Source organism: Raphanus sativus, chromosome 2 (assembly GCF_000801105.2).
Source record: "Raphanus sativus cultivar WK10039 chromosome 2, ASM80110v3, whole genome shotgun sequence".
Classification (NCBI taxonomy): Eukaryota; Viridiplantae; Streptophyta; class Magnoliopsida; order Brassicales; family Brassicaceae; genus Raphanus; species Raphanus sativus.
The window spans coordinates 24,873,379-24,900,292 of NC_079512.1; the positions used below are offsets into that span (position 1 = coordinate 24,873,379).

Consider the following 26,914-nt stretch of genomic DNA (forward strand, 5'->3'; position numbering starts at 1 on the left):
TATGTTTTTATAAACCACTGATAAGAGTATTCTTAAACGCTAAAGGAATTTTAGTTAAGCAATGAGAAGTGTATTCTCAAACATAGTTCTCAGTTATTTTTAGAATCACTAAAAGCTTTCGCTACCTCAGATACCAACTCGCGCTCTCGTGTTAAGCTTGCGAGATATATCATCTAGACGCCTAGTAGAATGATTAGAATGATTAAAATTTAGAGTGAATTTGTTTAAAATCCAAAAATATGATGAAATTAACAAAATACTTATGATGGAACAAATTTGGCGTATATGGAAAAATATATTATGGTGTGGGATTTAGGATATTGGTTTAAGACCATCTCTAATGTATTTGCTATTTTTATATCTAAAATAGATGAACTTTATAATAGAATTGAGATATACTCTAATGTAGTTTTCTAAAATAGCAATTTCTATTTTATAGAATAAAAAATAGAGGAATGTTATTTTTTCTTCTATAAATAGAGAAAAAATAGAAATCTCTATTGTAAAGGAAAAAATAGAGGTGGGTTGCCTCCAAATGCTATTATGGAAGTGAAAATAATAATGGATTGGAAATGCTCTAATTAGGGCAAAAATTTAGTATACATGATGTAATTCCACTAAAATTTATGGTGTAATAAAAAGTATATATTCCAGCAAAAAAAAGAAGATAAAACGACAACAAGAAGACTTAAAAAGCAGTAGAAATGTCAGTAAGTATGTGAAAGACTGAGTCACAGAACAGTTTGTACAAAAAAAAAATCTCTCTACCGGTTACAGCCGGTCACCTTCTCTCGATTTCTCATATAGGCTCTCCCACCAAACCCGGGACTTTTAACTGTTCAGTTTATAACTTTTAATCATTTGTACAACAAATCACCAAACTACATATCTATCACCAAAAAAAAATTTTACATGGCTCGCATACTCGTTTTTTTTTATTAACTACTAATACTAAATTACAGCGGATCATGTAAATAACTAGTAAATTCTACAGAACCGTCAAACTTTATCAATATATGGATTAAGCTCTAACTATAGCTGGTAACAACCACCAAAATCCAAATAATGAACCTCGACCAAAACTGCGATGCTCAATAAACATTCCAGGTCTCCGAAGGCATAGATATTTTAGATATTCTTCTTTTCGAACTAAATAATAGTACTATGTACATATATATGATGGGATAATATACACACTCGATCGTGCTTCAAAAAGATAGCAAAAGAACCCCTATCTCTCTCTCTCTCTCTCTTAACCTCTCGTTTCACCCGTCACCATTATCTCTTACACTGTTACTCACTTGTCTCTCTCCTTCTTCATCTCGAAATCATCCTTTGCCATGTCCGATGCGTACGAGCCTTACCATGTTCTCCAACAAAGCCGACGAGATAAACTTCGGCTTCCTTCTCTCGATTCCCACTTCCACTTTCACCATCCTCTTCCTCCTCCTCCTTCTTCTTCCGGCGGCGTGTTTCCTACCGCCGACTCTGATTTCCTCGCAGCCGGTGGTGGATTTCATTCGAACAGCAACAATAACCCTAGCTACAGTAACTTCATGGGTTTTCTCGGTGGGCCATCTTCCTCTTCATCCACCGCAGTCGCTGTTGATCATTCCTTCAACGCCGGACTTTCTTCCGGCGACGTTCTTGTCTTCAAACCCGAGCCTTTATCTCTCTCTTTATCATCTCACCCTAGACCTACTTACGATCTCGTCGTTCCCGGCGTTGTTAACTCCGGATTCTGTAGATCCGCAGCTGAAGCCGCCGCTGCCGCTGCCGCCGTCACCGTCGCGTCAAGAAGCTCCGGTCCTCTCGGGCCGTTCACTGGCTACGCATCTATTCTGAAAGGGTCGAAGTTCTTGAAACCAGCACAGATGCTTCTTGATGATTTTTGTAGTGTGAGTCGTGCGGTTTACACCGAACAAAACATCGACGACGACGAGGACTATTCCTCTTTGCTTTTTGACCCAACTATTGATAATCTCTGCGGCGTTTCTGACGCCGGCTCAGGAGAAAGTGGGAAGAAAAAATCAAAGCTCATCTCCATGCTCGACGAGGTAATAATTAATTATAATTTGTTATGCTATTATCTGGAAAACAATTTAAAACTTTTGTCTGAGTAAAAGTTTGTCAAAAAAAAAAAAAAACTTTTGTCTGAAATTACTAATATGTATGTGTATTATTGTGTTAAATGTTCACAGTTCTTGGTCGGTGTCCTTTGAAATTGGTGGCAATAATGTGATAAATGATAATGTTTCTTAAAAAGATCTTCCTTGGAAAACGAACTCCTTCACAGCCATTTAAAAACTATATCGTTTTAAATACTTATCTTATTTCATTCATTATAAGAGGAAGTGTTATTTTAATTGAACGTTCCCTACGTTGCATGAGTAGAAGATGTTATTAATCCCAAGTTAACAGATGGATGATACATTCATTTTGAATAGGATTTTTAAGGTTATGCTAAATAAAAATATATTATAAGTAACTTTATATTGAGCTTCCCTGGCTCTTGATCTAAATTTGTGAATTGGATTCTTCATATCTTAACGATATAAACTTAAAGTGTTAAAAGAGAATTTCTTCTTTATGAAAGGGAATATATGCATGAGATTGATATGTCATCTTAAAGCTAGGGTCTTAAAGATTTTAACTAGTTTATTCTGTAGTATATAGCATACTTTTAGAGTAAGTAAATAATGTACGAGCCATTGGAGTTTATAATTTTTACATGATTATTACATAATTGGTTCGAATCTAAAAAAACATTTCCATGTGACCTTTTCAAGGTTTACAAAAGGTATAAGCAGTACTATGAGCAGCTTCAAGCTGTGATGGGCTCATTCGAATGCGTCGCAGGTCTCGGGCACGCAGCTCCTTATGCTAGTTTAACATTAAAGGTGTTGTCTAAGCATTTCAAATGTTTGAAGAATGCTATAACAGACCAGCTTCAGTTTAGCACCAATAACAAGATCCAACAACAACAATTTTTGGAGTTTGGAGGAAATGATAGTAGTAGAGGCCTGTGTTCTGCTGGTCAAAGACATGGATTCCCTGATCATCATGCTCCTGTATGGAGACCACATCGTGGCCTGCCCGAACGTGCTGTCACCGTTTTAAGGGCTTGGCTCTTCGATCATTTCTTGCATCCGTAAGTATACCCTTTTTAGCCATATATTTGTTTTTAGAGCAGTTGATTTGAGTTTGAGCTTAGTTTTAATTATACTACGCGTTAACCATGTCAATTTGATCAGACCATCAATCATTTTACCGATGTTACACTTGTCTAATGGCCAATAGCCGAATAACTATATGTCTACATATCGTGATATGATAGTCATGTGTCAGGAAGACATGAACCACATTATGCATATACTTGTGAACAGATAGTTATAGATAAATGTGTTTGTTTGTATAGAAGTGTATTATAACTTGGAAGTATGCTCTAGATGGGACATGTCGAATGCTTGTTTGTTTCCCAAACATGGTTATGTCGTTTTCTAATTATATTTGTAAATGTAAAAATATATTATAAGTTATAGTTCTGTGTCTTTTGCAGTTATCCAACTGATACAGACAAACTCATGTTGGCTAAACAGACAGGTCTCTCCAGGAATCAGGTTTTCACTTCTGATATATCAGCTTTGTTTTTATTTTCTTTCTTCTTCGCAATTTAGCAAAATTACTTGCTAGATAATTAAGAGCATAGGTATAGTTAGCTTATTCTAATACACAATGGAGTTTTTCTAGTGCCGGCAATTAATTTTTATTAGTTTTACTAAATATTACATTATATACTTTTCAAAACTATCTTACATTTTTAATAGGAAAAATGATCGCTAGCTACGTGAAGTATTAGCCATCACATGGCTAACCATGCAAACTAAACTAATGTATACCTAGCTACACGAAATATATATTATGTATGACAACATCCCTCAACTTAATGATATTATGTAATTAACATCACGAGTTTATTTTCATTCATCCAAAAATTGATGTAGGATGACATAGACCATTTAAATATCTCGTTTCATCAATTAAAATATTATCAATCTGACCTTAATTTATGTAAAATTAGATTTTAAACCGCGTTTTAAAAGCGTAAGAATTTTTTAACAAAATTTAATTTACAAAATAAATATTTTAATATTATTTGATAAGTAATATTTTAGAATTTTTATTTTAGTGTATTTTAAAAGTATATAATTATATTATTTATATTTATATAAATTTGAAAGTCATATAAAATATTATATATTTATTTTAATTATAAAACTTATTTAACGTCAATCTGAAATTTTATTTGTTTAGAAATTATTTGATGTCAACTTAAACCAAATATTATCTTGTGTATATAGTTATTAATACTACACTTTTAAGAATAAATGTAATCTAATAATACAAATCTAATATTACAGTTTTACTAAGTTTAAGTGAATGAAATTTTTGTTTATGAAAATATAAATAAAATAATTCATTAATTTAATTAATTTTGTATTAAAAAATAAAAATTTAGAGTCAATATATAAATAGACATCAAAACAATTATCAGATAAGTATATATCACATAATTAATCAAATGAATTACAGAACTATATTAAATTTTAATAATAAAACAGATTAAAATAATTTAAAAAATAATCTTATATAACTTTCAAATTTAATAGGAACAAAATAGTATAATTATATAGTTTTCAAATTCACTAAAATAAAAACGTAAAACACTACTAATCAAAAAATATTAAGACATATTGATTTTGTAAATTAAATTTTGTTAAAAATATTCCTACGCTTTTAAAACGTGGTTTTAAATCTAATTTTAGATAAATTACGGTCATATTGGTTATATTTTAATTGATAAGATGTGGTATTTAAACAGTCTTTGTCATCCACATCAGTTTTGGGATGAATGAAATTAAACTCGTGATGTTAACTACATAGCATCATTAAGTTGAGGGATGTTGTAATGCATAATATACACTTCGTGTAGCTAGGTATACATTAATTTAGTTTGCATGTTTAGCCATGTGATTGCCAATACTTTATGTAGCCAACGATCATTTTTCCTTTTTAATACAGCTAAAGCAAATTCTAGAACGACATTAATAAAACAGAAAAATTATTATATTTCTAAAATTCAATTAAACCATGCGGTAAAACATAAGAAGAAATCAATCGTCTGGTGTGTCATGATATTCATTCAACTACTTAATTTAGTCCACTTTCTAGGAATGCTCCGTAGGTTATTGAAACTGGCTATTTAGGAACTTAACTGGTGGATTATTTTCAGGTGTCTAATTGGTTCATAAACGCACGAGTTAGGGTTTGGAAACCGATGGTCGAAGAGATTCATATGCTGGAGACTCGACAATCTCAGAAATCTTCCTCTTCTTGGAGAGACACCACCACTGTGTTCCCCGACCACAACAACAATCCTTCTTCCTCCACGGCTCAACAAGCTAACAACAGCTCTTCTCCCGCTAGACGGGTGCGAAACGATGACGTTCATGCCATCACCAACAACAATAACAACCGCTTTATGAACGCTGGAAACGGTGGGAATGTTGGAGGCGGCGGCGCGGTTAACTTCTCCTACGGTATTGCGTCATCGAATGTCCCGGGGATGAATACTAGCACAAATGGAGGAGTGTCGTTGACGTTAGGGCTTCATCATCAGATTGGGTTGCCGGAGCCTTTCCCAATGACAACTGCTCAGAGGTTTGGACTTGACGCTGGCAGTAGTGGTGGTGGTGGTGGTGGGTATGAAGGGCAGGATCGTTCGTTTGGGAGAGATTTTATTGGAGGTAGTAATCATCAGTTTCTACATGATTTTGTAGGATGATATCATTTGTATTGGAAGGAAAAATATGTTCGACGTAACGTTTGACAATGTATTTGAGATATGAGAAATGGAAATGCATGTGATGTGTTTATTAGAATGTTTTTAGATTTTCTTCTTCTGACTAATCTATAAAGAATGAAAATGATTTCCATAGAAATGAAATTCGACTAAATCCAGATTGTTAATGCGATGAAGAATGTCTATTTTGAATACTTAAGAGTCTGATAAGTTTGTCAAAAAGAAAAAGGAAATAATAGTGATAAGTTTGTCAAAAAGAAAAAGGAAATAATAGTCTGGTGAGTAGTTGAACTCTGTTTTGAAACCCTAACTTTTCAGAGTAACTAAACCATCTGGTATGAGTGATTGAGACTAGGCATGGGCATAAAATCCGAACCGAACCGAATCGAAAAACCCGACCTATTATCTGAACCAAAATAGAAAAATACCTGAACGTATTTTGTTGGGTGGTACAAAAAATATTCGAACACAAAGTGTTATTAACCAAACCAAACGGGTAATCAGAAAAAATCTGAAATTAATAGTCAATATAAATATTTTGAAATATACATAAGAATTTCAATTATTAAATTTAATATTAGTTGTAATATGATATATATATAATATAACAATTTTTTAATAAATGTTTTATGTACACAGTTAATTATAAAATAAGTAATTTTTATAATTTGTTCATTGAAACAACAAGTATATTTTTTATAAGGTAATGTATATTGTTTACAAATGATGTTTGTTTTCATCTTTGATTTAATAATTTTTATTGTTATTTTATCAATAGTATGTGTGATAGATTAATTGTTATTTAATTTATGTGTTTTAGTATATTTTGTTTTAAGTTTTTGTTTATTTATTCTGGTTATATTCGAACTGAACAGATATAACGAGAATTTAAACGATATATGGTTATTTTATAGTTTTATGATGCAATACAATTTTGAACCAAATCTGAAGTGTTATTATCCGAAATCGATCCGTAATAATAAAATTTTAGGACAGGATCTAGAAGATTTATAATCCGAAAACCCGATCCGAACCCAAACATCCAAGCCTAATTGAGACGTAATATTTATTATTTAACTCTACTAAAAGAAACGAGTTTGAACCGTTCAAAAACTATTCTTTTTGGTAGTTTATGATTCAATTCCGTGTGTATCCCATCCAATAATGGTTAAAAAGGGTAAACAAACATGGCTTTTGAAGAGCCCATGAGAGCAAAAGCTGAAAATGTGCTTTTGTTGCTTCACATTAACTTTGCATTTGCATTTGCTTTTGGAAAAAATGAAAGATATATAACCTTTCCTCTTCTTAAAATATTTTTTTTGTTAAAATTCTTTGACACTTTTCGTGCCGGGGTTTGGTGATATCCGGAAGCTATGTGCACGATCCAGCTAAGACAGAAGTCTTGACCGGGGACTAAACACGTAACCACGTAACCTTGCCTCTTCTTAAAATATATCTTTTGTAATAGAACTTATTCTCCAACGTACCCATTTCTCAGTCTTTTTTATACACCCTTGTTGTTTGTTTATTTCCTGATATGTACGTATATGAAATAAAATTCGATATGGTTTTCTTATGGCTTTTATATATACTCATTACAAATTATTTATCAACTTATGAACATAATCGGATTCATATAGTTGCGATCTGAGCATGTAATTTAAAAAAAGAATCAAAATTCAAAATAAGATGCTTATGGATTTATATTCAAAATCTCTAACAATCCAATAGATTGTCATTTTAAAAAGAAAGGTTATGGTAAATTACGGTTCATCGTAATTGCATGCTTTGAAAATGAGAGTGTAACTAAGAAAGAAACATTTGCACGTGGATTACTCAGAATTAGTGGACTTAACTGAACTAAATGTTTCTACTTTATTATAAAATGTGAACATATATTAGCTAACTGTCTTTTCAAATATATGAAATTTATTTAATAATTGGGATGAAAATCGTTCATGTGAATATGAGCAGAGACCCGAGAGAAGGAAATAAAAGCAGTCAAAGAATATTTCAGACTATTCGTATATTAAAAGGCAAAAAGAAAAAACGAAGTGCCATCATTGGCTCATAGACAACAAAGAATCAATTTCTCATGATTTTATCTCTCACAATCCAGTTCTTTACTATCTACACATTGTATAAACCAAATAAATCATACATATTACTATTCGATTTGTTCTTTGAAATTTCAACAGAAGTATTGTATATTAAAATGATCTCATTTGTCGATTGCAATCTGTTCCCATTTGTTCCTTTGTTTTTCACTGTTTTTGACAAAGTAACAAAATCTATGAGAAAAGCTTTTGCTTTGCGTTGTGTTCAGAAAAAAAAAACTTTTGCTTTGTGAACTCTTAACATTTCATTAATCATATTTACAGTTAAGCAAAAAAAAGGGGGATCTCAACTGTATTTTAAGAAAGATTATTAAAAACCAAAACATATCCCCTAGTCTATATTTGAGAAGTGATTTGCCACATGTTTTCTCTACAATCGTTTTCAAAAAAAAAATTGTAACGTGTCTATTAAGATTGATGACATGTCATATGGTTAAATATGACATGGACAATTACATTTAATGCTAATATATATTTTTGAAAATCTTTTTAGAATATGGCAATAACTCATATATTACATTTAATATTGATTTATATTTTTGGTAAACTTTGTAGAATATAGTAATAACTCATAAATCATCACTAAAATAAATATATTCAAATATGATATTTTGAATTTCGAAATATTATATAATTTTACTTTTATAATAATAAAATTTTTATTATCTAAAATTTTCTAAATTTTCTGAATTAAAAAAAATAAATCGTAATATCATTAGTTTATTTTAGATATCTACAAATTATATAAATATTATTTAGTTTTAAATTTTGATAACTATACAATTTTATATGATTTTTAGTAATTCTGTACAAGTTGATATAATAATTTAACCAAATGAAATAAATAATTTTTTTATCTAAGATTTTAACTTTATATATATACATATATATTCTTAAATATAATTTAAAATAAAAAAAATATTTTCTCTTAATTTTATGCTTAATTAATGATATTTGTATTAATTATTAGTCAAAATAATAAAATATATAATATTAATAAATTACATTTTAAAATATAAAATTTAATTTTTAAAAAATTCATCAGTACACATGGTGCATGAAAACACCTAGATTAATAATTGTGACATAGCTACTAAAATTGATGACATGTCTTATAGATTAATATGACATGGACAATTATATATAATGTTAATTTATATTTTTGATAAAATTTTTAGAATATGGTAATAACTCATATATTATATTTATTATCGATTTATATTTTTGGACTTTTTAAAAATATGGCAATAACGCATAAATCATCATTAAAATAAATATATTCAATTATGGCATTTCAAATTTTGAAATATCATTTAAATTAAAAATATTTCAAAAATATATACATATTTTTAGAAAATTATAAAATTAAATCATAAAATCAAATTAAATCGTAAAATCATTGTTTCTTATATATATTTACAGATTTTATAAATATTGTTTAATTTTAATTTTTGACAATTCTGAAATTTTACATATTTATTTAATATATTTAATTAAAATAAATAGATAGAAAAATCTACCTAATATTATAGTTTTAAATATATACATGCACATTCTGAAATATAATTCAAAATAAACAAAATTGGTTTTATTTTAATTTTAATGTTCAGTTAAATCAAATTTATATTAAAATATTGATAAGAAAAAAGAAAATTTATAATATTAATAAAAATAAATATAATTTATATTTATCTTTTAAAAAATATTTTAAAATTCTTTTATTGCACATGGTGCAGGAAAACACCTAGTCAACACGGAAGTTTACATAAAGGCATGTATTTTAATTATTAAACTTCAATTTTTTTATTGTGCACTTGACGTCAGGTTTGAACATCTGATACTTTGTTAACTTCACGGTAGTCAATCTCAAACAATACGTTTTGTAAGCAAAACTATGTAGATGTATAGGCCTCTTCAAACGTTAGACACGTTAAGAGTACTATTACAAAGTATACTTTTATATTAGTCTATACTCTATAGATGTGAGCTGAACTCAAGATAACTATAAATAGGAATATATATATATATATATATATATATAAGAAACCATGGACAAGAAAATATATTGCCTTTCTCTATGAGCATTAGTTCCAGAAGGATTAAACCTTTGGCATAAGTATTATTCTTTTGCACCATTGCTATTTGTTAGCGTCACTAGCTCTATATATATTCTCACCATTAACAACAACAAAACAACTCACTACCATATAGAATAACAGCAAAAAATAGAGCAACATATAGAAGAAGATAAAGATGGTGATATTTGCAAAGGAACTGGTAATCTGCATCCTGAGGTTTAAATATATATATAGGCAATTAAAACATGCAAATGTGTGTATGGTTTTTTAACCCTCGGGATACGGATTACCTTTTCCTTACTTATAGTACAAGACAATAAGCGATTCAATAGAGACTACGCTTTAGTGTTGGAATGGTGCAGCGGGAGAATCGCAGTTCACCCACAAATGCAGTTCTCCTGTTTCAGAGTTATCAATCATGTTTTTCTACTTTTGAAAAGCAGTTAGCAGGAGATCTACATGCAGTTTAATATTGGTCTAGTCAAACGATCTGATAGATAGCCTATATGATTTTATGCCATTAATATTAGGGAAAATTGCCAATAGAGAACAAAAAAATATGGGTGTTGTCCCTTTAGTATAAATTATTTTTTGTCCAATTTTTCTCATGTTTACCCTTTGCATTTCTAAAAACTAATGAAATAAATACTTTTGTGAATCAAAAAAAAATTAAAAATATAAAGAATTAATAAAACACCTATATACACATGCTGGTATTTTTATTTTTTTCAAAAAGTTGATAAATAAAAATTTGAAAATATGTTCTACTAAAGGTAGAATGTGCCTTCTGCGGAAAATGGTATAGTAGAAAGCAATTTCTAAATAAACACGTTCATCTACTATTTTTAGAACGTACACTCTACTATTTACTAATTTTCTAAGAAAGTAGAATGCGCATTCTACTAATTCTAAAGCTATCTACTTTTCGTCCGGAAACATCTTCTACTTTTATTAAGTATTCTAAATTTCGCGGAATGTGTTTTCTAAAATGTACTATCCCGTCTACTAAAAGTAGAAAGCATGTTCTAGATTTTTGTCAATGTTCTAAACTTTTAGAAAGCACCTTCTACGGATAAGATTACCTGATTTTTGCGAAAATTAATGAAAAATTCAGTTAAGGAAATATTCTAAAAATCTCCTAAAAATATTCTAACTTCCTAAAACGTGTTATTTTCGATTTTACTTGTCAAATTTTTTATAAAATGATTCTCCCTTGTCTTCTTCATTAATCTATGGTTTTTCCATAGTTTTTCTTTTGATTTTTTTCACAAACTCTTATTCTCTATAATACATATCTATACAACATGTGATGTTTTGAAATTAGGTGCAATTTTTTGTAAAGTTTAATTTTTATTTTATAAAGTTTACAAATTTTATTTTTATTAAAAGTTTTATTAAAAACATTTTTAAAAGTTTTATTTTTATTAAAAAGTTTGATAAAATTCAAAAGGTTACAAACATTTTAAATTTTTTATAAAAATAAAACTTTGTAAAAAATATTTTTATAAAGTTAGTTTAAAGTTTTTTATTAAATTTTTTTTGTAAATTTTTATTTTTATAAAGTTTAAATTTTTTATTTAATTAAAGTTTTATTAAAAACATTTTAAACTTTTTATAAAAATAAAAATTTGTAAATGTTTTTAATAAGTTTATTTAACGTTTTATTAAAAAATTGTAAATTATTTTTATTTTTACAAAGTTTATTTTTATTAAAAAAATAAAAGTTTTATTTTATTTTCCCTTTTTAAAACGTTTTTAATTATTATTTTTTAAAATTCTTTTAGTTTATTGTGTTTAATAAAAACTTTAAACAAAATTTATAAAATTTGTAAAATTTAAACAAACTTTAGAAAAATACATTTTAATTTATTTTTTTTTATGAAAAATTTTGATAAAATTAAAAAGTTTACAAACATTATAAACTTCTTATAAAAAATAAAACTTTGTAAATTGTTCTTTATTAAAAAAATTGTAAATTATTTTTATTTTTATTTTATTAAGTTTTAAAAAGTTTATTTTATTAAAAATTTTAAAAGTTTTTTTGTTTTTCCTTTTTAAACGTTTTTAATTATTATTATTTTAAATTCTATTAGTTTAATGTGTTTAATTAGATTAATCAAGGGTTAGTTTTGGGATTATGAAAGAAATTATACTAAAGGGACAACTAAATGATGGTTTTATACTATAAGGACAACCATACTGAATTTTTGTTCCGTTTTGGCAATTTTCCCTTAATATTATTATTTGTTCCTCCTATATATTCCTTTCTAGTTATTAAAAATAACATAAAATACTCCTTTATAATATTGAACGAGAATTTATTCAACGGTTTCTTTTGATATTATCCAACCATTACAATAAAAGGTTCTTCAATTTTATGCTAATACAAAATTGTATATCTATATACTCAAAATTCAAAGAAAATATTTGGTTAGCTATTTTCTTCTCTTGTTTCCGCAAACCCCCTTTATGATGATGCATTAGTCATAACTGCACTAATACCAGAGTCAGACTACTACTAACAACAGAGTTTGTAGTTAAGAACAGAATGGATAAGTTTTTATTTTTGCAAAAATTGACAATTTTTTATTGGGGAAGAGTTAAACTAGAAAGAAATATCAAATCAAAAGTAAATAGAAGTAGCAAATATTGTCACCAAGCAACAAATATTCTCGATGGTGATGATAACAAGTTCATCTAAGATAAAACTCAAAAGTTTTGAAATACAAAAAAAAATATCACTTAAGAGTTTCATTCGTATTATCATTATTATTCTTGGAAATAAAGATCAGTCTTCACTTCTCAACAAAAGTCTTGACATCCATGAGCCAATGAAGATACTCTCTGTTGTCTTTGTTGGCTACATAATCAGCCAAAAAGTCAGTGATGGTCGGCGTGATCCCTCTTATCTCCAAGAAGATGTGGAAAGCCTTCTGCAAACTCTCATCCAAGTCACTGCATAAAACACCCCCTAAAATTTCAGTCCCCGTAACAATATCCAATCATATATATATATATATATATATATATATATATATATATATATATATATATATCGAGAGACAATGAAGGGCTGTGAATCAAACTTATACTCAAAATCAGGTCCTTGGTCGGCGTTCTCAGATTCTCGGGGTTTTTGGATGGAGACACTATCCACCGGAGATAGCACTGAGCGTGGAAACCCTCAAGAATGAAATCAACGATGCGCTGCTGAACTGATGGCTACCACCACCAAGATCCAAGAGTCATTCTACGGGCACCAGTTTGGAGACTCACCGGAGATCTAACCGCACGGAAGGAAAGAGTGGCCATTGTAGACGATGATGCTCCACAAAATAACGACATATTGTGGCAGGATTCTTCCAGGGTTTAGCGAGGGAGATACTGAGAGGTTTAAGGATCTTTTTTTTGAATATTTATATCATGTTATAATAGGCCCAACTACTTAATGGACTGCAGGTTTAACTCTGGCCTTTTTAAACTCCTCTGTTTATTAGGAACAGAGTTGCTCTGTTTAACAATGTCAAGAGGAACAGAGTTGTTGTAAATTCCGTTTCAAGCTAATCTACTAAGTTCTAACCCTTAACTACTGAAATCAACCAAGGCACAGACTAATCTCGATCAAGATCAAGATCAAGATCGAATCTCATAGTGGAATTGATCTCAGCTCTCTAGTAAGTTACCTATCTCTCATTTGTTATGCTCTGTAATCTTAGGATCGGTTTTGAATTCAATGCGTCTTCACTTAGTTTTTGATGAAAAAAAATCATCACATTGCCCATTGCATTATATATATGATGATTCATACACTCTTCAAGATCTCTCATTCATCTTAAGATTGAAAAAATAGATTCTGTTTTTATTTTTTTGGTTGGATCTTTATGTTCTCATTTCAGCAAAATCTGACTCAATGATTATGTTTGCGTAGAGGATTGAGAAATGAGTTCCATATCTGTGTTGGGGGAAGATGAAGTTAGTTCCTTTTTCGAGTCGTCTCCACCTCTCAAGAACATGGAAGAGATTGTCCATAAGCTCAACGGTTTCATCCAGCTCAATTCCACAGGAGGGAGGAGGATCGTATGTGTAACCTCAGGCGGAACTACGGTTCCCTTGGAGCAGCGATGCGTAAGATACATAGATAACTTCAGCTCTGGCAATCGAGGTGCTGCTTCTACTGAGTAAAGTTTTTTTACTTCTTTCTTTTTTTCATTTTTTTAGTCTCTAGCAAAACAGTTACCTTCTTTCTCTCTGTTTCATAATCAATTCTTTGTTGCAAAAGGAACTTCGTCAAGGCTGGATATGCTGTCATATTTCTCTTTAGGAGGTAGATTCATTGACTTTGTTCTGTCTTTCTGATTTGTATTTCTAGTTGATATCAGTTTAAGTGGTTTTTCAATCTTTAGGGGAACTTGCCAGCCATATTGCCGGTCTCTTCCTGATGATCCATTCCTTGAGTGTTTCCAGTTTCCAGATAACACCAACATTCGAGGTTCTTTTTCTTCACTATAAACCCTCAAATGTAAATGGGTGCGGTTGATGGATACTAAGTGGGTGTTTTCAGTTCATGCATCACATGCGGAAGCTGTGAAAATGGCTGTTATGGACCAGCAAGCTGTGCGTATTATACCACTTGTTTCTTATTTTTTTACAGCCTTTGTTTTACCAAAAAAAAAATGATGATCACTTATGTTTGTGTGTTTTAAACATTGTAGGCAGTAGCTGAAGCTCGCTTACTAAAGCTCCCGTTCACAACCATCTATGAGTATCTTCAGGTTTATACACATGCTATTTTTATGATAATTCCTCAACAGAGTTGCAGCTATAAAACTTTTTTTTTTGCTTTGTGAATGTTTCCGGTTAAAGATGTTGCGGTTGATTGCAACGGCAATGAAAGACGTCGGTCCATGTTCCATGTTTTATCTTGCTGCTGCTGTGTCTGACTTTTATGTGCCGTGGAAGAGCATGGTAAGAGTCTCATGCCCCTATGATCATGGCCTACACTATATATTCTTGTGTCTGAAGAAATGCTTCTTGTGTATTATTTTGAAACCAGGTTGAACATAAAATAGAATCAGGATCTGGTCCTCTGGACATAAGACTAGCTCAAGTTCCTAAAATGCTTTCAATCTTGAGAACAAATTGGGCTCCAAAGGCTTTCTGCATATCATTCAAGGTCAAATCTCTCTCTACTCTCTTTGTATAAGATTCTCCTAGATCAGATATAGAGAAAAACTTATATGGAATTTTGAATGCAGCTAGAGACAGACTCAAAGATTCTGATAGAAAAGGCTACAAAGGCTCTACAAAAGTACAAAGTGCATGCTGTTGTAGCCAATGAGCTATCAACGCGCAAGGAAGAGGTTGTGGTTGTTTCAAGCAGCGGTAACGTTGTGGTTAGGTGCAATAGCGAGAAGCCTGAATCTATTGTAGAGGATAATCTTATTCGTCTCATTGTAGATCGGCATTCGACATATATCAAAGAATTTGGCACTTGAAATGTTTCTCAAATGCGACAGCCGCAATGAAATGTCAATGCAGACGTTCTTGAATGTATATAAGTCCAACCCGACTAGATGAGTTCATCTTGGTGTATTGATGCTCTTTAGAACAATTCTTGTTGCCTCTACTTCAGTCCTTTCTTTGGTAATGTTCTTTATATATATCCGTTCTCCCCTGTTTTTTTTTATATAACTTCATAAATTATAATCAAGTAACCTAATACTAAGCTACATTCTCTAACTTCCTACGCAAGAAACCCATCTCATCATAGCTTCTATGATCGAATTCTTTCATTTTCAGCGATCGTGGCTGTAGCAATCGGATCCTTCCTTGCAATTCTTGTTGTAAGTTCTTCGATCAAAAATTTTTAAATTTAAAAAATGTTTATTTTGGTTGCAGGCTCTTATCTTTCCTTGCGTATATATATGTTTTCTTAGTATCCTCGAGGGTAAATTAACTAACATACAAGTATGGACGTATCTATACTTTATGTTTTTTCCTTCTGTATAGATAATAGTGATTTCATATCGTGGAGAACTTTAATCTCCTTTGTGTTTATTTGTTCAGATCGGGTTGGTGAGTTGTTGCTGTGGTAGTTACTCGGCTATCTCAAGATTAGCCGACCAAATGACATGACTGGGTGCAATTTTTATGGTTATTTAAGTTAGGTGTTTGTTGTATACGGTGTTTAAAAATATATAGTTTAGTTTTTACAGTTTGGGTTCAGATTTGTTGGTTTTAGAAAACAAGCCTAAGGGAAGCCGAACATAGTATCCAAAGAGACTTTATAGTGTACTTTAATATGGTTTACAATGAAATTTATTTTACTTTATTGTTGTCAAATGTTATAATTAAATATTAGACTTTATTTGTCCAAAAAAAAAAATATTAGACTTTACAACCTTACGTATTGTGTATTCAAAGTTAATGTGTCACACGAGCATACCTAGTGGGCAAGTGAAGATGTTAAGAAAAATGGACCCAACCTAATAAGACTGATTGGTAAGTGAAGGTATCCTGATTTGGAGCAGGATTCAAGAAAAATGGACCCCAAGCTCATAAATGATGGGGTTTTGTCCTTAAAACAGCAAGGCAAATAACATGTGCAACCATCCCTCTCTATTCTCAAAGATCTTTTTCCATGTGAACGTCACATCTCCAAACTCTTTTTTCATACATTTTTATTCTTTTTCCTAAAAGTAAACATTAGTTCATCTTACAGCTTGTTTATTCTTCTTTTAGTGGCTGTAAATTGTATCAATGGTTTTGGGAACATGTGGAATTTTCTTTAGTCTAATGATTAACTGAAAAGTTAAAGTTCTTACATATAAACATGGGATCCACACCTTATCAAATCCAAAATATTACTAGTCACTTATTTAGAATCCCCCCAATGTTTTTTAAATGTCAAACGTTGAACCATCGATTGGAAAATACGTCACAGCTTTTAAATGGTCAATTGAGGTTTTGATTGATTATGATTTAAGTCGATAATCTCACAAGTAACCTCTCTTGATCAGTCTCATGTGTTCTTTGATGAATATAGAACTGAAAACAAAGACAAAAAACTTTTCAAATATTGAGAAAACATTAAATACTAGACCGCTGAAGTAAATAAATGTCTGAATGTCTATTTTAAAATGCGCACCGTCCAAACTTCCATGGCAAATACAGTGATGAAACCAAGGTAAACACACATGCTTAAGTGTTTTTAAAACAAAGTGTCAGCTAAAATTCAAGGTTTCAAACGAACTTCAACCTAGTGAAGAAGTTTAATAATACTAAACTCATTCCCCTAATTATTTGCCTTGAATTTAGAGCCGTTTGCAATGGTCGCTGCATACATTTAAAATCATCTGACTGAATTAAGCTATTCTAAAGCTCTATTATGTTCATTAGTGCATGTCATATGTTAGTGTCTCACTCTTACAGATTAACCATTTCAATATTAAAAACCAACAAGTATGTCATATCATAATAATAATGTGGTGTGACTATTCATATCAAAAATACATTTGTTTCTTTCTAAAATTATATATACCAATTAAATGTAATAATTCGTAAGTGAAAACAAAAATTTAATAAAACAAAATTATGACAATGACAGATAAAAAACTTGCACCAATATTTTAAAAAATATGTCTATGCTAGTTAATAAAAAGCCTTATATATCGTGAGTTTACATTCGAGAAAATAGAAAGCAAAAGAGATATTTTCCAGTTGAAAAGCAAGAACAAATATCTCATTTCTGTTCCAGTGAACTTGCACCAAACTCACAAACTTACTTCGTCATAAATTTCTCACCATGCATCTAACGTTCTATCCTCTGTTTTCTCTTCTTCTCATTCTTTTCATTGGAACTAATCAGTGTTTCTCTTCTTCTTCTTCTCATTCTTCTCAAACTCTTGTTTTGCCTCTAAAGACCCGAATAACCCCAACGGATAATTCGGGTCATCGACCCACCGACAAACTCCATTTCCACCACAACGTCACTCTCACCGTAACACTCACCGTCGGCACTCCTCCTCAGAACATCTCCATGGTCATCGACACCGGCAGCGAACTCTCCTGGCTTCGCTGCAACCGCACCTCAAACCCAAACCCGACCAACAACTTCGACCCGACCCTCTCCTCCTCCTACTCACCAATCCCCTGTTCCTCCCCCACTTGTCGGACCCGGACCCGAGACTTCCTCATACCCGCCTCCTGCGACTCCGACAAACTCTGCCACGCGACTCTCTCCTACGCCGACGCCTCCTCCTCCGAAGGAAACCTCGCCGCCGAGGTTTTCCACTTCGGAAACTCCACCAACAACTCCAGCCTGGTTTTCGGGTGCATGGGATCCGTATCCGGATCCGACCCGGAAGAAGACAGCAAAACCACCGGTTTGCTGGGCATGAACCGCGGCTCCCTCTCTTTCATCTCTCAGATGGGTTTCCCCAAGTTCTCCTACTGCATCTCCGGCACCGACGACTTCCCGGGCTTTCTTCTCCTCGGCGACTCCAACTTCACGTGGCTGACGCCGTTAAACTACACGCCGTTGATCCGGATCTCCACGCCGCTGCCTTACTTCGACCGCGTCGCTTACACCGTCCAGCTCACGGGTATTAAAGTCAACGGCAAGCTTTTGCCCATCCCTAAATCGGTTCTCGTGCCGGATCATACCGGTGCTGGTCAGACCATGGTTGATTCCGGTACTCAGTTTACTTTCTTGCTAGGACCGGTTTACACTGCGCTTCGAACCGAATTCTTAAACCAGACGAACGGGACCTTTACGGTTTACGACGAACCGGATTTCGTTTTCCAAGGGACCATGGATTTGTGTTACTTGATTTCGCCGGTTCGGATTCGTACCGGGATACTCCACCGGTTACCATCGGTTTCACTGGTTTTTGAAGGAGCTGAGATAGCGGTTTCAGGCCAGCCTCTACTGTACCGAGTCCCACATCTGACGGTTGGGAACGATTCGGTTTATTGTTTCACGTTCGGAAACTCCGATCTTATGGGAATGGAGGCGTACGTGATTGGTCACCATCATCAGCAGAACATGTGGATCGAATTTGATTTGCAGAGATCAAGAATCGGTTTGGCTCCGGTACAATGTGATGTATCTGGACAGAGACTAGGAATCGAGTCCTGAACCGTAGATAACCGACCCGGGTAAAATCGTCAATACCTGTGTAATTATAGTTTTTATTTTATTTTTTGCTGTACGTAGAAATGGTTATATAGAAGAAGGTGCGCAGGATGCACGTGACTATAGTGAGTGAGTGGGCTTCGTTTACCAACACATGCGTATGAGTAGTAACTTTTGAGTTGTTTGTTAGTAGTCGTCTGCTTTGTTTTTTGATTGTTTAACACGCTACGTTGGTTGCGTAATTAATTTTCTTCCCTTTTAGGGCTTTTTAAAATTTTTATTTCTTCTTTCAACAGCTTAATCATTTACCTCCACTGTTGCTGAACGTAAACCTAATAGTATTGAACAAACGATCCAATTACTGAATTACATATAGTGATCCAACGAATTCATGTTATCGACTTATCGTAACAATTGTATTGTTGAAAAAGATTCAAGAGTGCTATATATATAGTCGAATACCTACTTCTTCTTTCCTTTTTGTTCCTTGTCGAGAGTAATATCACTATGTAATATTTATCTATTCAAATATCTAAAACTATTCTTTCAACAACAAAAAAAAAATCTGAAACTATGTGTGACTCGGTCAGCTCAATAATGTTGTACGCTTGTATAGTATAAGTTCAAATCTCTGTTCACTGATTTATTTATTGTCAGATGATGAAACGTGTTCTTTAGATGTCAGGGCCCTATGCAATAATGCAAGTCTCATTCTCACGTGGGAACAGCATGCGGTTTATGATTGCTATGCAGTTGAAATTTATGACATTTGATATTCGATATTAATTTGCTCTCAGCGATATCGACGATATGATGATAGTTTCGGAGGAATCGAGCAGAAAAGGGAATCTTGTCAGCTAGAGAAGCAGACTTGTTAGTTGTTACCCTTACACAACTACTTTTGTCTGTGGAGCAACAACAAGCATCTCTTCCTGATACTTCATGTCTATCCGCAGATATAGAATGTGCAGAATATTCTTTCTTATGCCATAGAAGGAAGACACAAAACCCAGCGATTAGACCACTTCCTCTGCATCGAGGCGTACGTTGAATATGTCTAAAAAGACCCTTCTAATTCAACCCTAGAGCAATGATGTTCCAAAGGTTTTTTAAAAAACCAACACAAGAAAACGTTGAAGACCTGCAATATATTCGATTCATTGTAACATTGAAGATTCGGAAGAAGCTACAAAGACACCAACCACTAAACAAGAGCCCGGAGGAGTACTTTTTCCAACACTTATGATGTAACACAAGAAAGCTGATCCTACATACGTGAATATTTCCCCTTGTTTTTTAAGAAACACAAATCCAAAACAGAACTAATAAACCAAAGGACATCTGCAAATTTTTATGTTGGTCTTCTTTTTTTAGTCACTATCTTTCTCCCTCAAATCAAATGTAACTGAAGAAACACTTGGCATCAAAATCGCTGAATATAGATGAATCAGAGTTTCGATCAAACTGAATTTAAGAGAAAAAACAGATCAAATTCAAACAACACAACAACAATCCTATTCTGAATAATAAAAGATGCATCTACAAAAAAAAGAAGACTAGATCGAACAAAAAAATCAAATCTAAGCGCAGGCTTCTCTTCGAGGCTGTGCATAGATCAGAGCCTCCTGATCCGGCGGCTGAAAATAACCGTTCCTCGGTTGATCTCGATTCCTAACAACTATTGATTTCTTCCTCGCCGTCGGAGGACAAACAGACGACACCGGATTTGTATATTTCCCGCTTCCCTGCGTCGTACAGCCTTCTTCCTCTTCCATTCTTAGTCTCGTGTAGATCTCTATTTGAAACCATCCCCTCCATTTCAAAATCGCTACTATGAGAAGAAAGCGGTTACATGTTTATTTTCATATATATATATATAGTATGAATAGTTAACTTTAAAATTTATTTTAGATTAATTTCCTTTTTTTTAAAAGTCAAATATTTGGTAACTTTAAAATTTAGGAGGGAAGAAAAAGGAAAACAGGAATACACTGTTCTGGTCTCTTTCGTATTAAACGGACTCTGAGATTGTTTATAACAGCTGATTATGAACCGGATACACAGACGTGGACTTATATTAGTATTAGTTAATAGCACCAAATTTGATATAATAATGTTTAATTTGTTATTTTTTCGCCAACTTGCTTAGCAAGTCCCTTTGCGCGGGAAATTTAGAAAAATAGTGCTCTTTTTTTGCATCTAAAAGCCCGAAAACTTTTGTCCTACCTAAAAGGAAATATGGCCCATTGAGCTGCTTAATAGACAAGTAAAGTTAAAAGTGAAGCTCTGATAAAACCCACCAAAATAAATCTTCAAATCCAAGAAGATACGAAACAACGAGTTACGAGTATAAGAACAAACCCAACAAATCTTAATATATGGTCCACTCGAGTTTTTTTTTTTTTTTGATAAAGGTCCACTCGAGTTAATAAATCAAACCCGGAAGAGCTTGTTCTCCCCTTTTGAACATTGACAGGCGGCAACAAAAAGATCTTTATGTGATCTTGTAGCTCCGGCGATGCGTAATTTCAAACTCCTATTAGGGATGACATATTCTCAGCTTCGTGTCTTTGTTGCGGTCCTTGATTTTTCTTCCTACTCCGTTGCATTTGACTCGGTCCTTCAGTTTCAACATCGATTTACTTGGTCCTCGTATACGTTTTTTTTTAAAAAAGAAATCTTATAATTACGACATAGTTTCTTTGATGAATATATTTTCTTTTTCTTTGATGAATATTAATTTATTCAATATAAAAACAACAGATTTTATGTGGAACACAAGAGTTGTTTGCAGGTCTTTGTTGCCAGTGAAAACTTTAATTGAAATTTGTAGTTTTGCAGAAATGTCAACGTATACGTATGTGAACATGGAGGCAGTGCCCATCATACTCTCGCTGATGGTTAGGAATACCAGAAGGCAGAAAGATAATTGTATCTACTTGGTTTACATTAAAATAAATAATTAACTATCCAATATTGCTTCATTGCTTGCAGGTTGGCTTTAATATAAAAGTTCATTATCAAACAAAACTTAGTCCTACTCTTACGCTACTAGACTCCAAAATCATGCGATATATTATACGTTTAGAGATTCAATGATCATATGTAAGGAAAGAAAAAACAATAAAAATGTTCAGTTATATATGTTTTCCAACTGAATTATTCAATTAAAATAATCACTTTGCTTTAGTAAAGTTAACAAGCATCCTAACCTTACTTTCTTGTACAGTTGTACAAAAATCATTCAAATAAAAAGGACAAAATAACAAGGAAAATGTACTGGGGGTTTGCATGCAAGGTAATGATGTGGTCATCTCATTTTGATGTCTTTCTAGAATATCATTTTAGTACCTATAGGTTTTGTCTCTTTTTGGTAAAATGTTAAGATTATATTACCAAGTTTTCTGTTTTTGACATAAATTACATAGGCAACTAGTAGCAGAAATACAAAAATGAAACTAAACAGAAGCTGTAATACAAGACCTAAAGCTCGAGAGAGGAGAGCAGGAGCAACCAAAGTACAGGAGGAGAACGAGGCGAGCTCAGACCAAAGAACCGGAGCATAAGAGGAATGATCGATGGTTGCCGCGAGCCCGAGAGAAAGGCGCCCTCAAACCTTGATTGCACGGTGCCTACAGCTTCCTAATGACCCACCAAGCAAAGCTAGTCCAGAGAATCACAAGCACGGATACACTTACCAACCTGACGCTCACCACCACCGGCGGCATGAGGTAGCGACACAAACCAGCGATGCCGTCGTTTGGTAGACGTTCATGAAGATTGCCGCCTTCAAAACCGTCAACCGAGACCGTATACACCCATTTAACCAAGAGTCCATATAGAACAATCGGACCGGAGAGGTACACAACCTCCGGAGTGGCGCAATCTGGTGAGCTCGTAACCCGAGACCCAATTGCCATCCTGAACAAATCCTAACTACCTACTACAACCCCAAGTGAGCAATAGAACCTGCACAAAGCTAGAGGAGAACAGAGAGGGGCGTTGAGTGCCACACCGTCGGAAACTCAAAGCTTTGAAGCGGCTCGAACCGCAATGCGCTGCCACCGGAACCGCCATAAGAAGGGCTTGGAGCCCAACCCACGGAGTCCCCACACAACCCACCAGAGACCACCAGCAGAAAACAAAGCCAGAGTTTAATGGCCGGAGCACAAAGCTTGTAACCGGAACCCCAACAACAAGACGCCGTACCCACCATCAGTCACGCACCACCCTGAGATGAGAGAACGCTTGGAGAGGACCACCGACGACTCACGCACCACCAATCTTGAGAAAGCTAGACGAGATCTGAGAAAAAACCCTAACCGGACTGAAACTCCAAGCAAGAGGAGGAGAGCGGCACGATGAGACAGCACCGTCCTCAAGCGAATTCCACCACACCGAGACCCTCTAGCTACGCCGGGAGCACTCGATCTGAACCGGTAGGAAGACCTTGTCTAACAAACCCTCCGCCGAGACCACGAAGGAACACAAGGAGGAACAGAGACACACGAGAACTGGGGGGCTCCGACGACCGCACGGCAGTCGCCGGAGCAAGGAGATTCACGGAGGTCTTTTCTTCTTTTCGTAGAGAGAAGCGAGAAAAAAGGTAAAGTTCGTCTGTTTGATTATCTAGGTTTTGTCTCTTTCACGGCTGCATCAATGAATTAACCTTTTTACGAGTCAGAAGTACATTTCATTTTTAAATAAGTAACGTGATTTTTAAATGTATTAAAATAAATCAATTTTGAGAAAAGTTAAATGAGCAAAAATGTGAGTATCAATGCCAACTAGCTTAGTTAGTATATACTCCCTCCATTTCTCAATAAGTGTCATTGTAGAGAAAATTTTTCGTTGCAAAATAAATGTCGTTTTAGCATTTCAATGCAGAATTTATTAATTTTATTCTCTATTTTATTTTTCTATTGGTTGAGTTATATGGGTAATGATGATTTTTTATTGAAAATATGCAAAATTAAATGATTTATTAATCTGTGTGCAAAAGTCTAAAGTGACACTTATAATGAAACAGAGGGAGTATAAGTTTTGACCCCCAAAAAGTCAATCTAAATCGAAGTAACAAGGTGTCATTTTATGCACGTAAAATTCCAGAGATTAGTAAACTTTAAATGTATGACAAAGTTTTTGAGTAGCTTCGTTTAATGTTTTCGTTCGTATTTCTTCAGAATCCACGAGTCCAATTATTTGCCACTTTTATACATCAGAAAAATATTTTTTGTTTTGAAAAACTGAATTGCAAACAGCTGTTGTTTCCTTGTACAGTTGTGCATTTCGACTCTAGTCTTTTTCAAAAGTACCTATCATATGGCCACTGTGTACTACTCATATTTTATTTTCTTTATTTCCTGATCAACAAAAGATTTTTAGTATGACCTAATTATATCGAGACAGATTCGCACTCTAGTAGTATTTTTATTTTCACGCCTTAGCTTGTTTGGTAAACAAACACTTCTCTAGAAATTTAAATATTTTATTTCATAAATATAAATTAAAACGATATTTCTAAAAAATAAATCCATAGTTGGAAACACAAATAATAGGTCATAACTATAGGAAGACAATTTATAATGAAATAAGCAAATTCAAAATTAACCAAATCGCTTTGGTCTACCGGTAAAAAAGTTCTAGTAGGTGTTTTCGCCATGGTTTCGCGTAGCATTAACCATCTATAGACGTCTTAAGTGACAAAAAATCCAGATTTTTGTGGGTTTCGAAATTAGTTTTTAGTTATAAAAAAAAAGAAAAAGAAAAACGAACTCCAAAATATTTATAATATTGTTTTTGCAACCACATATATGAAACAACCAAATTAGAGGGTGTTTGGATTCTTCGGATTAAGATATCTCGACAGTTTAAGATTACCTTTATAACCTTGTATTTGTGTCGAATTAAGTGGTTTGAAAGACGATGATCATTGTAACTAAAATAATTTACTTTTGTATAGTGAACATAAAAATATAATAAAAATTGATTGGATGGCGTAACTCGTAAGATCTAAAGTCATGTTTTTGGATTATACTAGATTGTTACATTATATATATGTGTATATATATGTGATATTTTTGTAATAAAAAATCTTATAACTTTTTATATATATCAGCACACATTTGTTTCAGTTCATATACCTGGCAGTACATTTTAAATACCGCTTTTAATATACCAAATTACCGATCACTACTCTGTTTCGATGTCAACACGATTGATTTATGGTTGTTCTCTGGGATGGACTATTGAAATCTAAATGCATTTTATGATACATGGTTTTTAAAAAGTACTTTATGTACGAGGGTATTGTAAATATTCTCAAAAGTTAGTTGTTACATGGGGACGACTTATGATGAAATACATGTGAATCTTTGGGTTCACACCACTAAATAATTTCCGAAACAATATGTTTATCGTTTGAGAATTTAATAACATGGGATACAGATAAGGAGATCAGTGTATATATTCTAAGAAATGGTTGTCTGATTTTATTTAGTTATTGATCACAACCGCAGATGAATTAATCTCGTTCGATTTGCTTTGAGTATAATCGTGCAAGTTTGCCACTGAGTAAGATGAAGACATGTGACACATAACGAGATGTACGCATGAACACTTGGTCATCTGCACAGTATCGATTTAAAAGTATTAGAATCAACCACCCAAATTGTACTGACACCAATCAAATTAGATCATAAAACAAAAACTTACAATGAAAAATAAACATTTAATAAATAGAAGTTTTTTGTGTTGGAACTCTGCTTTTACAGAGAATATATAAGCTGATTACTTCCGGCGACCTTTCCGGCCAAAACGGTGGTCTTTCCGGTCAGATCATCAGCTCGTTGTAAATCTTGTAATGAGTACTACAACCTGGTATATTTAAACTTCAAAAAAAGATTAATATTGAATGAGAAATGATAACTTGAAGTTGGTAGCTTGATGTGAAGAAAACACAAAACACCCAGAAATGGGTTTTGTCCCACATCGGCCGGCTTCGACATTTGAAATATATTTATCTGTGTTTGATTGTTATTTCTGTCAAACAAACACAACTCATATATAGAATCTGTCTAAAATTTCTTATACTCAAACTGAACAGAGCTGATAATTTTTCTACTATATTAGTTAGTATTTTCTTCTAATGTTACTCTGAATGTTTACAAACAAATCTGAATATATTTACGATTTCTAATTATTGTATGTTGGGTATTGCGAAAGTATTGTGTTGGGTAAAATAAGATGTTTTTTTCTGTTTGTAGTTGAGTTATTTGTTGTTGTTCAAAAAAAAAAAAGTTGAGTTATTTGTTATATATGGTTTGTTGTTATTACTCGCTAGTAATAGATAATTGTACTCCCAAGGTTTACCGGGCGGCATAAACAAATAAACAGCGTTTGATATGGGGGAGTGCATGCATAGAGAAATACGGGGAAATACGTGCACATACAAATGACAAAAGAATAAAGAAAATACTACTTTAAAATTATTAATTTTCAGTTTTAATGCACATGTCATTATGTATTTTAAGTTTACATGAACATCATATGTTCACATTCATTTGTCAACTATATATTTCCCATTATTAATTCAAATAACTAGTGGTGATTCCTTGATTGATAGCTAATCAAGGTAAATATTAAAAAATATTCACCATAAATAATATAGAAAATCTGATCATGCTCGTGTTTGGCGTGGCCATCCTCAACGAGATCGTGT

General features: G+C 32.8%; 3 protein-coding genes and 1 pseudogene across 5 annotated transcripts; 3 read left to right on the plus strand and 1 right to left on the minus strand.

Annotated features, from left to right (window-relative positions):
- Window positions 1-1,186: 1,186 nt before the first annotated feature.
- Window positions 1,187-5,942, plus strand: LOC108818842 (BEL1-like homeodomain protein 9). The gene is made up of 4 exons (XM_018591791.2): window positions 1,187-2,057; window positions 2,790-3,151; window positions 3,560-3,620; window positions 5,294-5,942. Exons 1-4 carry the CDS (start codon window positions 1,341-1,343, stop codon window positions 5,843-5,845), a joined length of 1,692 nt encoding a protein of 563 aa, XP_018447293.1. The 5' UTR covers window positions 1,187-1,340; the 3' UTR covers window positions 5,846-5,942.
- Window positions 5,943-12,853: 6,911 nt separating this feature from the next.
- LOC130508646 (uncharacterized) lies at window positions 12,854-13,403 on the minus strand (annotated as a pseudogene).
- Window positions 13,404-13,576: 173 nt separating this feature from the next.
- LOC108839977 (phosphopantothenate--cysteine ligase 2) lies at window positions 13,577-15,718 on the plus strand. 2 transcript variants are annotated; one of them, XM_018612782.2, is made up of 9 exons: window positions 13,577-13,732; window positions 13,987-14,236; window positions 14,338-14,382; window positions 14,462-14,547; window positions 14,620-14,672; window positions 14,771-14,830; window positions 14,922-15,023; window positions 15,112-15,231; window positions 15,314-15,718. In XM_018612782.2, exons 2-9 carry the CDS (start codon window positions 13,998-14,000, stop codon window positions 15,551-15,553), a joined length of 945 nt encoding a protein of 314 aa, XP_018468284.1. In that variant the 5' UTR covers window positions 13,577-13,732; window positions 13,987-13,997; the 3' UTR covers window positions 15,554-15,718. The 2 variants fall into 2 exon arrangements, with proteins under 2 accessions (XP_018468284.1, XP_056858707.1); XM_057002727.1 differs by lacking the exon at window positions 14,620-14,672 and having other exon boundaries at window positions 13,987-14,220.
- A 2,017-nt stretch (window positions 15,719-17,735) lies between these two features.
- On the plus strand, window positions 17,736-20,572 carry LOC108841569 (aspartic proteinase PCS1). Of its 2 annotated transcripts, none has more exons than XM_018614320.2 (2): window positions 17,736-19,217; window positions 19,992-20,572. In XM_018614320.2, exon 1 carries the CDS (start codon window positions 17,863-17,865, stop codon window positions 19,195-19,197), a length of 1,335 nt encoding a protein of 444 aa, XP_018469822.1. In that variant the 5' UTR covers window positions 17,736-17,862; the 3' UTR covers window positions 19,198-19,217; window positions 19,992-20,572. The 2 variants fall into 2 exon arrangements, with proteins under 2 accessions (XP_018469822.1, XP_018469823.1); XM_018614321.2 differs by having other exon boundaries at window positions 20,015-20,570.
- Window positions 20,573-26,914: the final 6,342 nt, after the last annotated feature.